Source organism: Cyprinus carpio, chromosome B7 (genome assembly GCF_018340385.1).
Source record: "Cyprinus carpio isolate SPL01 chromosome B7, ASM1834038v1, whole genome shotgun sequence".
Taxonomy (NCBI): Eukaryota; Metazoa; Chordata; class Actinopteri; order Cypriniformes; family Cyprinidae; genus Cyprinus; species Cyprinus carpio.
Window position 1 is genome coordinate 12,476,556 of NC_056603.1, and position 14,985 is coordinate 12,491,540.

Genomic DNA, 14,985 nt, shown 5'->3' on the forward strand with positions numbered 1-14,985 from the left:
AGGATGTTGGCTGTCAAACATGCACAACTGTTGACAGCAGCGGGGCATTTACTTCTGAGTCTACAGTCAGCCACGCCTATTCAAACAGAGCGATCTGATGAGGGGGGTCAAAACAGGACAGAACATAACCTATTACTTCTAAATTTTGCTGTTTTTAATGTAAAAATCTTGATAAAGTGAACCTCAGAGAACAGTGCAAAACAATAATAATAAAAAATGCAGTTTATGACCCCATTAAAAATCAAATATGGAAATATACTGTATTGGAATTGGATATCATTTTATGTTCTTCTATATTTTCTTTCAAACAACTATTTGTTGCCGGATATTGTCGTATTCCCTCGTTAAGACATGGTGTCAGAAGCTTTTATAAAGCCCTGCTGGAAAGGCTGTCATAGCCGGTCACCAGAACTTGCTTAACCAGCAGGACATCAACAAGAAAGACCATACCAGTCTATAAGACACACTAGTTAAAGGTATAGTTCGCCCCATTTCCATGTCATTCTAACCCTGGATTATTAATTCTTTCAGGAAACACAGCAGGAGATGTTAGACTGTATGTCTGAGCGTTTCTTTTTTTTTTTCATGCTTCAAAGGTGGAGTGTGATCTATAATGCCAAGCTTCAAAACGAACAAGAACTCAACATGAAATCACCATAAAAGTAGCTCATCTGACCAAAGGTTGTGCTACAAATAATCATTATCCGTCACTTTGACGCACCGGCTTGTGCACTTCCTGTCACATTCTATTTTTGTCCATCTGTAAAATACTGTAACGCTTGGTATTTTTAATGTGACACCAAATATCTTCTCTTGCAAGAAAAATAACTCTTGTTCTGCAAGAGCTTTTTTTAGTTTCACCAACCGCTGAGTTGCAGGTTCTTGTCCTTTTCATTTTTCTCTGCTCTCACAATGTGAAAGAGACCTTAGATTTAATGAACAATTTATATTGCAAGAAATTTTTTTTTATATTCTTGTTTCTTTTCTCATTTATTTTCTCATTTTTTGTCTTTTCTTCATTTTTAATCCACTAGTATCTTTGACTGTGAGAATGTCTCTAAAGTAGAGAAATGCAATAGACCCAGTACTTCCTTTCTAATCTGTAAACATGATGGAAAATGTTAGTCAATCTTTTTAAAATTCAGTAAATGATGGAACGAGTCTTCTGAAGTCATGTGATCACTGTGTGAGAAACAGATTGACATTTTGATCTGCTACTTTCATGGTGCTTTTTGTCCATTTCAGAGCCTAACAGTCTATATAATGCTTTACACTGTTATTATTATTTATTTTATATAAAATTCATAAACATATTTATAATTAATGCATGTAGTGTCTTTATTTTAATTTTTTTATAAAATGTAAATATAGCAATATAATTTTAGTACATTTACATACATATTTGTAATAAAAATATATTTTAATATAATATGAAATTTAATATATATATATATATATATATATATATATATAATATATATATATATATATATAGATATATATATATATAAATGTTATTTAAATACATTTGCATATATATGTATTTCTTATATAATAAAATATAATATATTTAAATATATGAATGAAAAATATATACATATATACATATGAAAACATAAAAAAAATTGTGGAAACTGAATTTTTTTGAGGATTTTTTTTGATGAAATAAAGTTAAAAAGAACAGCAATTATTTGAAAAAGAAATCTTTTTTCAACATTATAAATGTCTTTACTGTCATTTTTGATCGATTTAATGCATTCTTACTTTATAAAAGCATTATTATTTTCATAGATAAATGCAGATTTTTGTCTATTTTGAAAGTAAACAGCCCCTATTCTACTAAACTTCTCTTGTTGTGCTTCACAAAAGAAAAAAATACTCCATCAGAGTGAGTAAATGCAAAAAAATTTTTAAAAAACTATTCCAATAAGTTTTGCTGGTCCACCAGCTAGATACCGGCATAAACCAACCCGGAGCTGCAAATGAGTCATGATTGTGTGTGTTTAGTGGAGGTGGTGAGGCGTGTTTGTACCTTGAACCCACTGACTGATGGTGGTGATGGTGAAATGCTCTCCGTAACCTGAGTGAAACACCCGAGAGCTCCTGGCCTCAGACGAAGCCTTGGTCCCTGAACACACAAACACACACAAAACCCCAGCATCAGCTCCCCTTCAAGATATTTCCTTTCCAAGCTGCTGTTTGCTTTCCATCGCTGGGCAAACAAGTGGGTAAAAGAGGCTCACCCTGATAGACGGCATGATCCTCGACTGCTGAGGACGCATCCCCTTTGACTGTAATAAAACTCCACGGATGCCTACAGAGAGAGAGAGGAAGGTGTGTGAGGGACAAATAAGTCTGAAGATTTGGCCATGAATAAGTTGTCCCTCCTAGACAAATATTCTGACTTTCACTGCTGTAAATGATGTTGACTTAAGGAGTGATTGGCGGCTCACACTTCTCAGAGAGGTCTCGGTAATTACAACGCCAGGTTTTCCCATCAGCTCCTGCACCACTCTGAGAGAAGCAGCATGACTGACACCATCATCAGGACAATTTTCTTAAGCTAGACCAGACTGACAGGCCAGAGAGGTGTCACCGCTCCATCTGTCCAGCAGGAGTGCGACGCCCACCACACGTGATGATGTAGATACTTCGGGAGGAAATTGTTTTTCTCAGAAGGCAAAAGGCTAAGTCCAACTTTTTGCTCATATAAACTCTGCTCTGTGAGTTTTCTGACATGACCTTTTAAATGTGACACCAGGGGTGTTATTGTTAACTAAAACTGAAATAAGAAATATATAACATAACTAAGTAAATCAATCAATCAATAGATCAATCAATTATTTGATTGGTTATTGCATTTATATCACATATGTGTTTTTTTTTTTTGTTTAAATATATTTTTTAATGTTTTGTATTCATTATATATCAATAATTGTATTTATTTGATAATAGTTAATGCACTAACTAATATTAACTAACAATGAGCAATACATTTGTTTAAATAAGTATTTAATAACCTTTGTTAATATTAGTTAATAAAAATACAAGAGTTCATTGTTAATTCATGTTAGATCAGGTCCATTACATAATATAAACAGACACAAGGTCTGATTTTAATAATGCATTAGTAAAATATTAGAATTAACATGAACTTGTTAGTCCATGATAGCTATATGTAGTGTATTTAGCTAATGTTAACAAATAAAACCTTAATGTAAATTGTTACCATGTACTTTACTCTTCCAAGGCATTCAAATTAGAAATTGTTTGGTCACATTATTTGGAGACCAATTTTCACTATTAGCTAATTATTAACTTTAACTTTTGCCTAAATAAATTCATAATTTGCTTCTTATTAATAGCGAGGTTAAGTCTGGGTATATGGTGATGCAGAATAAGGTATTAATATGTGATTTATAAATACTAATGAACAGCCAGTAGCTAGTAATATGGATGCTGATAAACAACTAGTTAATAGTAATAATTGGTCCCTAAATTTAAGTGCTACCAATAGTTAAATTAATTTTCATATATATGTTTTCAATAAATAGTAGTAGCTTTTCTTTTAAAAAGAAATAATGAGGACTAAAGCCTGAATAGTTTGTACAAGTATATGCAAACTTAACATGTGCTTTTGTGTTGCTATGACTTATATCCAGCTGCTCTATTCACCATAGATACAGCACATTCAACTAATCAGCAAGTGCAATTGCAAGTTTGCCATATAAGTGGCAGCGAATTTTTGAAAGATACTCTTTACAGCTTTATAGGAAGGCACTTAGCAATTAAACCTGCCATTGTGGCACTGGCCATTTTCACTGGCCTCCATCATTTTCACATCTAAAGAAGCAAGCTCGCAATTTTGAGTTAAGATTAGAGCTAGAAACTCATGAAATCTGCCAGAATATATATGTATGTATATGTAATCAGCATTGTGAACCTAAATATACATATATATGTTGCCCCATCCTTAAAAGTCATCTGAATTGAGTTTTTTTTTTTTTCCTGATGTGGTTGGATTTGTGTGTGGGAAACATAAGTCATTATGTGGGATTATTTAAATGTGTGCGATTGTAAAGTTTAGGAGCAAATGAGTTTCCCAGGCATCATATGTTGCACAGATTCTGGATTGTAGGTTGGTGTTTCATTAAACATTTTAATTACCCCAAAGTTGTTATCTGTCACAGCTATGCTGATAATTTTCTCACAGCCAAGCTTCACTCATGTAAACAAGAATTTCATTCGCACAAGCCGCAGTATTTCCTAACCAACCCTGAGAAAAATCACTCAGAGGTTGATATTTCATAGTTTAGGAGACCTAATGGAGGTTTCGGTTTCATTTAAATATCAGTTTTGTCTCTCCTAAAATGCCATGAGAGAAAGAAAAATTAAATGAGATAATTGTTGATGTTCAAAGAGAGCACGCAGCTATAAATTAAAGTCTGTGATTTTTTATTCCTAATTCATAACGATCTGCAGTCCATTTGCGTTGTAGGATTTGTTCTAGTAATGACTTCATAAATTCATCCCGCAAAATTCAGTTCCAACTCTAATCAAACACCAGCCAATCAAGCACTGCATCCCAACTTCATTATCATTCATCCTAAATAGTATGCGATTAGAATTAGATTGTATACTTTTGCATGCTTTTGCATATTGCATGCTTTTTAGGCTATTATAGCACACAATCCTTTTTGCAACAGAATAATTACGTTAATGATTTCAAACAGACTTGCTTTGTATTTTTATGCTTTATTTTTTTTTTATTACCCCTTTTATATTCCAGTCTGTCAAGCATTTTGAGTTGCATTTTATGTATGAAGGCAGAAAAGGTGCTATACAAGTATTATTATCTTTTTTTTCACACCCTTGAGGCATATTTTATGCATTTCCATCAAACGCACCATAAAAGTTTCCTCTCTTTTGTAAAGCTCTATTAGAGTGGTGTGCAGGAAGGTAGAACTGCAGGAACAGGGTTTGCCACTTATTTAGATGCTATTTCAAGAAATATATTTCACCGGTCTCAGACCAGCAGCGATGCAAAGAGGAAAATGTGATAAAAAGCTGATACCTGACTGGCCCAGATTGCTCTAAATTCAGTGTCCAATTCTCAACTAATACTAAAGCAAATTCCAGACCGGTCATGGATAAGAAAACTAATGCTAAGTTGGAAAAAAGTCATAGTACCGGAATCCGAGTCGATGGAAGTGTTGGCTACCCAGCTTAGTCAGGGCCTTTTTAGCCAGATCCTCCAGGTTGTTGGATCCTTCATCATTAACCACCATGGCCAAGATCTGCCCAGTTTCCACCTCGTCTACATACTGGGCCAGTCGTCTGCTCTCGTCCTTGCTCCTATATGTGTCAAACCTACACACACACACACACGCGCACGTGCACACAAACGTAAAAATGGGTCATGGAGATTAATCATAGACCAGTCAAGGAACATTACAGAAGCCAGTAAGCATACTGAGAATGAATGATTTTTCTCTGAAGGCTGTTATTCAACAACAGACGCTCATTTCTGTGATGAAAAATAGTCGTAGATCAATCGCCCGTGATGATGCCAACTTGGAAGTAATGTTTGTTTTGACAGTCGATTTGTAATTACTGTTTTAATTCCAACCGCACATTAAAACCATCAGTGAGTTGGTTTTACATGATGTACTGATGTAACGAGCTTTAATCTGTCAAGAAGCAAGCCTGCATCAATTAGGAATGAACTTTAAGAGCAAGAAATGTGGAGAAGAGATGGTGCCCCACTGACCTATCAGTGTGTAGCACATCTCCGGTCTTGGGGTTGATAACGTGAATGATGATGCCTCTATTGCCCCAGCTCCTTTCGAAATGGTAGCTGTTCTCATTACCCTGCCCAGGATGAAGGGTTTTGTTCAGGAATGTCCAGGACAGCTTCTTTTCACCGTGAATCTCCAAGGTTCCTCCGGTTCCTACACCAATGTACTTGCGGCCAAAATAACTGTGTTCGACCTCGGTGTCATCAGACCTTTTTCAAAACAGCAACAAATCAGTTTATCAGACAGTCCTATGAATTCAGAATTGAAGAGAAGGCTTTTTAAATTCCTGACTAGACTGCAATCAACTGTGATTCGAAATTAATTAATTTATTAATTTATTTACTCATTTATTTGTGAACCATGTTACCTTGTGTGAATCTTGAATGACCTAAACGGCACCTAAAATAAACATAATCATACTATACCTAGATTTGAAATTACTAATAAACTTATATTAGAACTTATATCCATGGCATTCAACTCATTCCATCTGATTACAATTTAAATATAAGCAGAATTAAAGTGGAATGAAATTGAAAGAAATTCTTATAACTGTAATTTTCACAAGAAAAGCAAAGTTTATCTGAAAGCATACAAAACAATAAAGATTTTATAGGCCAGACCATTCAGTACAGTGAATCATTCATTAAAATGATTTGTTCAAAATCACTGATTTTGTGAGTGAATCACTGAGTCACTCATCCAACCAGGTCTTTAAACAACTAGTTTAAATGAATAATATTGGTATGTACTTTTTCTTTTCTTTTTTTGGCGAAAATGATGTAAGCTTAGTATTTTATGCAAATACTTTGTTTATTGTATTTTATAAATGAAGCAAATAACATTTTATTAGAAGCTCTAGTAAATTACATGTTATTTTGTTAGTAGATTAATGTTCAACAATGCTGCAAATGACTGAAAAATCTTCTTCAAAACCATAAAAATGACTGTTGTTCTAAATAGTAAAAAAAAAGGTGATTCTCAGTTTATCCAAAATTGTGCACATCAACCAGAATGCATTGCCTGTACTGAATTAAAATTCAGTAAAAATTCCTTTTATAGCATTGCGATTCAAATGACCATATGACTTCCTGTAAGGTTCGGCCAGTTCAAATTTGCAGTCAAGAACTGAATGGCAGTCATTTAACCGATTCTGAATTTAGCCCAAATCCTTTAAGATTGCTTAAAATTACAGGTTTAAAACATTTCTGTCCGTCAAAAAATGATCCTCCAAAATTTTTGTGCTCTGCAAGTGCCCTTATGAAGGCTGCAGGAGTGTTTCAGCAAGTCTGATGATTTTTCAAAGCCTGTATTCATACCTGCCAAAGAGAGAGATTGTGAGGTTGCCTTTGTAAGGGCATTCTGGACTGCCGATGTGAAGTTCACCCTTGTTCCCGATGAGGATGTGCTTTGCCCGCAGAAAAATGGGTCGATTGGAATCAGCGATCACAAGCTTCCCTAAAAAGAACAAACAAATCAAGCCAGTCCTGATTTTTCACCCTTGATTTTCAACCAACGAGGATGTTTTCCAACTCTAACTCTAGTTCAAAAAGAACAAAAAGATGATTACTGGCATGGAATGTGATGGAATTCCCCCATCAAATATTCCACGCTCAGGGCGACACTGAGATGAAATGTGTTTTGATTTAAGCATGTCAAGGCTCTTGTCAAGCTTCGCATTTATTGTGACGGACGTAAATCTTCATGGCACTTTAATGCTGTGAGGATGTTTGAAAGAGTTTTATTAGGACGATCTACCTCCGTTGAGGATCTCAATGGAATGAACGGTCACGGATGAGGTGAGGATGACTTTGCGGCCGTAACCGATGGTGACTCTGTGGGCTTCATTGTGACCGGGAGTCCAGGGTTGTAGTCCAGGCATCTTATCTGGACAAACTGGAAAAGATATATACATTTAAATATGAATAAGTAACAGAAGTCATGCTGCATGTTCAGAAATACACAGTCACCTTTTCAATAGATTCTCATTTAATAAAAAAAGAAGAATTTCCCCCAGCTACTGAGATTTAAAAAAAGTACACATACTAAGAAAACACAACTTTCAGAACTCAAATGTCCTTTCCAAAAAGAAAAAAACTTCACAATCATAATAAATGGACCTCAGGGTCACAAAAATATATACATATGATGCAAGGAAAAAACTACAAAAGAAACAAACATTTTAAGATGTCAATAGAAATGACATATATCTCAGATGTCTAGACTAAAAATTGACCATGATAACTCTTCAGTTCGTCTGCTGTTACTGCGCTGATAAAAAGAAGTCAGCGGTTGAACCACAGGCAGATGTTTCTGACTGCAATCAGACTTTTAAGTGTCACCACATATTAAAAGGGTCTCATTCTTCCCTTTAATGCTGTAAAAACCTCTGAGAAGCCACGCACTTGATTTGAATACACACGGCACATCTCCAGACCCAGAGCAGCTGAGAACTTTCATCATGAGCATTTCCATATCTCTGCTTTGAAATGAGAGTAAAGAGCTTCACTGAGCTTTCCAATGCATATTCTTCTGCGTTACAAAAAGTCAAAGCCTTGAGATGCAGAAACAAAAATAATGACTGTAATATTCACTCAGAGGAACGGCTTATTGCTCTTTCATAGCTCAGGAGACTAGGGGGTATGAGTTATGTTCATTTTTGTTCAAGTATAAACTCATTATTCTCCAGAAATTTAGCAGAAATAGAAGTAGCTGAGTGTAGAGTTTACCCTCAGAATTAAAAGTACATTATATAGATAGATATACAGACAGACAGACAGACAGACAGACAAATAGATAGATAGATAGATAGATAGATAGATAGATAGATAGATAGATAGATAGATAGATAGATAGATAGATAGATAGATAGATAGATAGATAGATAACAGATAATTAATTTGAAGTACTAAAAATACTAAAACTGAAAAAAAAATAAAAAAAAGAAATACATAATAAAATGACAGAAAATATACAAATATTTTTAGAGTATAAAAAAATAGTTAAATAAGTTAAATGAATAAAAAAATAATTAAAATATTGATAGCACTTCATGAGAAACTGTCTTTTTCTTACCTAAGGGAGTACTAGCCCAAGTTGCAATTAAAAATGATGAATCTAGCACATGGTGAAGATGTTTGGGAGGATATAGTCAGTTACTGGGAGCAAGAGATTTGAATCAGACCAATTATAAAGTTCATCCTCGGGATTCACTTCAGCTACTTGTAACATTGCTTTGGGTGAACAGCTGATGTGGAGGGTCCCCTAACAGTAGTGCAGAGGGACCAAACACACAAGCATGTATTTTTTTATTTTATTTTATGAATCAAACATGCAAGGAAGGAATAAAGGAATAGTTAAGAACAGCATACGTCCAGCGGATACTCTCCAAAATGGCACCAGGGTGATGCGGAGGAGACAAATTTTTGAATAAAGTCGTTTTTTTTGGTTTGTTTTTTTGTGCACAAAAGGTATCCTCGTAGCTTCGTATAATTGCTTATGAACCACTAATGTCACATGGTATATTTTACAGATCTCCTTGCAACGTTTCTGGACTTGGGAACATTTCAGTTGCGTTGCTGTCTATGCAGGGTCAGACAGCTCTCAGATTCCATCAAAAATATTTTAATTTGTGTTCCGAAGATGAACGAAGGTCTTTCGGGTTTGAAGCGACACGAGGGTGAGTAATTAATGACAGAATTTTCATTTTTGGGTGAACTAACCCTTTAAGACATTTCCAAGTTCAAACTGTGGCATCCAAAATACGGGTTCTCTATATGTGTAATATTGCTTTCTACAGTGAACAGTCATCTCATCTGAATCAAGAGAGAAATATGCACACTGTTTACAGTCCAAAACAGTTCCAAACAAATATGTTCTCGGATTTTGATTTAGAGGAAAATTAGAGATGGACTTTTTCACTGGAGCAAGTGTCATTATGGATTATATTTTGGCCACAAGTGAGAGCTTAAACTTAAAAACATCTTAATGATGGTCTTGTTTCTTGAAAAATGCTTTTCACGTCACAAGACATTAATTGATGGACTGTCGTGAATTTTTATCAGCTGTTTGGACTCTCATTCTGACTGCACCCATTCACTGCAGAGGATCCATTGGTGATATAATGCCTAAATTTCTCCAAATCTGTTCAGATGAAGAAACAAACTCATCTACATGTTCGATTGCATACACAACACTCAAATGCTCCACTATATTTTGTTATTCATTCATTTAGAAGTACTTATTAGCAGCTTTCTCTCATTTTTGTCACAAAGTTGTTTTCATAGGCAGTTTGCTAGGTTTAAAAACCACACACACACTTCAAAAATATCAGTTTCACAATGTGAATATGTAAGTAAAAATCTGTTTTGAAAAATATAAACTTTTTTCTTTACATAAAAAAGCTGGAAGTGTAGCTAACTAAAGGGACAGGCAATGAAAGAACAACAAAGCAACTATTAGATAAAGCGGCCTTTAATAAATTACCCCAATCATCCTGAGCTCAGCTCTCAGAGAATGACACAATCAAAGAAAACACAGTAGCCTGTCACTTAAAACAAATGCTTTTATGTGACCACTAACTAGCTGTCCTGAAGTGATACATTAATCTCATCGCCAGCCTTTACAACACACAGAATCCATGCCGCAAAATAAAATTGTGAAAAGCCATCACGCTTTGTGTCTTTTAACAAAAAGCTGTTCAAATGCAGATTTTCCCAGAGGAATCCACTAGCTCAAAGGCATTGCTGGAAATACCACAAACCCAAAAGAGTGATCTCACTCTAAATGCACATAAAACATGTTTTTGCACGGATTTATGCGATTGCATTGAATCATGCAACCATTATGACCATCTACTTTAGAATTCATTCATTTTGACTTTTAATGTGGAAGGCCGTGCAGCTTTTTTAGAATTGCAAATCACATTTCCAACTACAAGGTCTGAAAGCAACTTCGGTTTGTTAAATTACAGTAAAGCTACTTTGCTGAGCAAAGCTGAAAGGAGAAGAAATGCACTACATTTCCGGGCCTGTAAAGATACGGATTGTGCTGTTGGGTTTTGGCGTAAAACTAAGTTTGCTGGACTAGAATGAAACACGGTGGAAAAAAATTCTCAAAGGGCTTCTGTGGGTTTGACGAACTAAATCCAAGAGCCTTCTTCTGTAACAAGACTCTTAGTCATGCGGTCTCTCTGTTGGACGGATTAAAATGAGACTGAAAAGAAGTCAGTATATTTTGGATGGCCACATGCTAGCTAATCTCTGATACTGTACATCAGGCAGTGTCACAATTCAGCTTGTAAAGTGACAGCAGATAACTAATAATTTTAGGGAAGAGAAATTATGCAACTAAGGCTATAAAACACAAGGTTATGTTAATATGTCAGAAACTCAAAATGTATTTTGAAGATAAAAAGGGAATTTAATTTTATTTTATAATTTTATTTTAAGTATTCCTAAAATGAAATACTTTCTTAAAAAGATTAAAAGGTTTTTTTCATTATATACCTTTCTTAACTGTATATTTTTTATATTTTATAATTTTATTCAAAGAATACTTTATGCCTCCAAATTACAGTAAACTATTGTTCAAAGAAACGTTATATTTTATTTTATTTTATTTTATTCACAGCATACTATATGCTTTCAAAGTAAAATGAACTAGTTTAAAGATACTTTTTTCAATTAATTTTATTTCATATTTTTATTTTATTTTAAAAATTGTTTTTCATATTTTTATTTTTAATTGTTTTTTATAATGTTCATTTTACTTTATTTATTCTTTTATTTTAAATTGTAATTTATTATTTTATTTAAAAGATTTATTTCATTTAATGCAAACTGAAACACCATATAAATTATGCAAAACAAACTAATATTTAATTATATTTTACTTTATTCAAAGTATACTTTATGCTTTCAAAGTACAATGAGCTATTGTGGTTTAAATAAACATTATATTTAATATTTTATTTTATTTTTATATTATTTTATTTCAATTTTATCTTATATTTTTATGCATTATTTTATCTATTTTTTTTATCTTATATATATATATATATATATATATTATTTTTTTTTTTTTTATGCAAGAAGTCATGCAACTGAAGCACTTGGTGACTAAAGTGAAACATCAGAGCAAGAGAGACAGAAACTCACCAGCCTGAGCGATGTGAAGAACAGCTACTACAATAAAAGCAACACGGATCTTCATTTTTTCAGCACTGTTGGTTTGGTCCAGAGTTTAAAGGCACCTCACCTGCAACACAAAACACAAAAAGCACACAATTACTTCAATTACATCTAAAGCTGAACTGTGTCGTTTCGGTGCCACCAAACGTAATTGCAAAAATAATAATTTTTTCATATTTCTGCAACTGTGTGAGTGAATTATTCACATTGACCTGTCCCAATGCATACTGAGTTTTAATCTGAGTATTCCATTGAAAAAATCCCCTTAAACATGCTCGATTTATTCTGGGCACGTATGACACCATGACCAAACATGTCATTGAGCGTGTGTGAAGTTGCCATAGAAACCGGCCAGCGATTTTGTCAGTTTTCCAGAATCTGAACGTGTCGGACCCCAGTTTTGCATTCCTTTGAAACTTGCTAGATCTGAAGGTTACGTGGTTATCTTCAAAGAGATTACAAGAGCACCAGCAATTCGACTTGAACCTCCACAAAGGATCAAAGGCTCAGAGGGGCCGAGGGCTCAGGTACTGCCTCGCTAATAACGGTGTGCTTGTTTAAATGCAGTTACATAACCGATATAGACATACACGGGATCCTGTTTCCTGGTTTCGGTAATGCAGACTCCAGCTATGCTTGACGGACCAATTATACAACAAGAAAAGAGACACGACAATGCTTCCTTTGACTAACCCATGCCATTTTAAATGGTAAATGTTTTCTTGCACATAAAAGCTGAGCAAATTCAGCCTAAATGAGCTGTTCTTGTTGATATTGTGCATTGGCATTATCATGTTGTGATGGTTATTAGCACTGCCAATCTGCCCGAGGCGTGATGGCTTCCTTGTCCCAAAGTAACGGTTGCATCATGACCTGTCCAACATGTCAAGCCTGCGCTGTTATGCATCTGCTCCATGTAGCATACGAATCCATTGCTCTCTTTATTATATATTGAGGAACAATGGTCTGCAACTGCCAACTTCTCATCATATTGGCACCACAATCTGTGCAAAGGATTGTGGGAATATTGCAAAGATTTTTTGTCTGATTTATTCAAAATGCAGTGTAAGTGACAATATGTTGCAGCTGCACAAGAGTGAATAAATCAGCAAGACGACGATCAACTGGACTTAATAACTATTTCATTTACTGACTCATGTCGTTTTTTTTTTCTTACATGCAACACAAAGGGAGAACGAACAGACAACGATTTCAGTTTCAGTCTGTTTCTCACACAAAGCTATCTTATTACTTGGAATATGACATATGGAGGCTTTAATACTTCTTTTATGTGTAATTTTTTTGAGTTTGACAGACCTTCTTCCAAATGTACAGAAAAGAACAGTCTAGACACTTTGTGCCTTTTGTGTTGCACTGAAAAGGAAAAAAATCATATGTTTTCGCAACAAGAGGGTGAGCGGATGATAAAAGAAGTTTAATTTTTTGGGTTCGCTATCTCTTTAAGATTAGAGTGCATCTGATAGCGCAGCAGGAAATACAATGTGGCTCACAACAATGCCTGCGACGACACTGTGGCAATAACAGTGAAAATGAAAACTCGAGAGTGTGCTGGATGGAGTAAGACTTTATTTGAGTCTTCAGTGATCTACATGGTCATTTATTTTGCTATCAGCTGTCGAACTGGAGCAACAGGAGGGTCACCTGAGGCCTGCAAGAGAATAAGGAGTTATTTTGGATGGAACACTAACAAAACAATACAACCTAAATAAAAGATGAAGGGATCTGTAAGATTCTTTTTGAAAGAACTTCACACTTTAATTCAGCATTAAATTGAGCAAAAGGGACAGTAAAGACATTTATAATGTTACAAATATATCTATTTCAAATAAATGCGTCAATAAACACATATCATTGGCAGCACAACTTTTTTCAGCACTGATAATAATCTGAAATGTTTCTCGAGCAACAAAAATCTGCATATTAGAATGATTTCTAAAAGATCATGTGAAAGGAGATGATACTGTAATAGCTTTGAGTCAAAGGAATAAATTACATTTTTAAATACATTCAAATAGAAAACAGTTATTTTATATAGTAATAATATTTCAGAATATTACTGGGTTTTTTTCTCCTGTATCTTTCTTTAATCAAATAATTGCAGCATAGTAGACTTCTTTGGAAAATCTTTCTAACCCCAAACTGTTGAACAGTAGTGTAGATCTGATTTACACACTGCACATACAGTAGCATGTGAATGACTTCATAAATGTCAGACTCTGTCCCATGTTTTGTCTGTGTTTTGCTCCTCTTGTTGTTCTATGATTTGATTCCAGGTGTTCCCCATTTGTGTTCATTAGTCCCAGGTGTTCCTCGACCTCCCCTTATAGTCATGTCTTTAAATAGTGTTCTCAGTCTCCAGTCCGGTATTGTTTGTCATCCCTGTGTGCTACGTGTGATTCCCTGCTATATGTCAATTAAACTCCTTGGATCTGGTCCTTGCTCTGTGTTCCTGCGCTGTAGCAGCCCGTGACAATATATAGCTTACACTGTTTAAAACCATCTGAGTTTGCATTGTAGAGTTTGTAAATCCATCTTACACTGTGCAAACTGCCATTTCAAAATCACATTTAGATATTCAGCACACAGAGGGAAAATACGTTTTGCTGGTAAATAGATGTTCGATTTTGCACACAAAAATAGCCACACATTCTCTTTCCCTGCAGTTAAAGTTTAAAAGTCTGTACACTGACTTTGTGCCTGGTGTGATGGAATTCGGTGAAAATTGACAGGTAAAAATCCCCTTATTGGGTTTTCTAATGCACGTTGATTCCCTTGAGCCAAATACAACAAGATCTATGAGGCTGACGCCTGCTGAGCCGTTCAAAGGTGACATGCATCTTTTATCACAGCGCTGCATGCATTTTTAACATAAATGTGCATTACTGAGCACCGCAATTTCCTCTTCATTTAAGCACATTTTAATCTTCTGCCTAGCAGCGGACTGGCTGTCTGGATGTTGCATGCAAACACGCATA

General features: G+C 34.8%; 1 protein-coding gene across 2 annotated transcripts in view; it reads right to left on the reverse strand.

The window, feature by feature from the left end:
* The window catches only part of LOC109055128 (cell migration inducing hyaluronidase 1), a 121,367-nt gene that overhangs the window by 54,617 nt on the left and 51,765 nt on the right, over positions 1–14,985 (reverse strand). For both annotated transcript variants that reach the window (XM_042727290.1, XM_042727291.1), the window contains 7 exons: positions 11,957–12,056; positions 7,557–7,694; positions 7,118–7,256; positions 5,771–6,007; positions 5,191–5,370; positions 2,244–2,314; positions 2,033–2,128 (listed from right to left, as the gene is read on the reverse strand). In XM_042727290.1, the coding sequence (XP_042583224.1) occupies positions 2,033–2,128; positions 2,244–2,314; positions 5,191–5,370; positions 5,771–6,007; positions 7,118–7,256; positions 7,557–7,694; positions 11,957–12,011 (916 nt within the window). In that variant the 5' untranslated portion in view covers positions 12,012–12,056. The remainder of the gene's footprint in view (positions 1–2,032; positions 2,129–2,243; positions 2,315–5,190; positions 5,371–5,770; positions 6,008–7,117; positions 7,257–7,556; positions 7,695–11,956; positions 12,057–14,985) is intronic.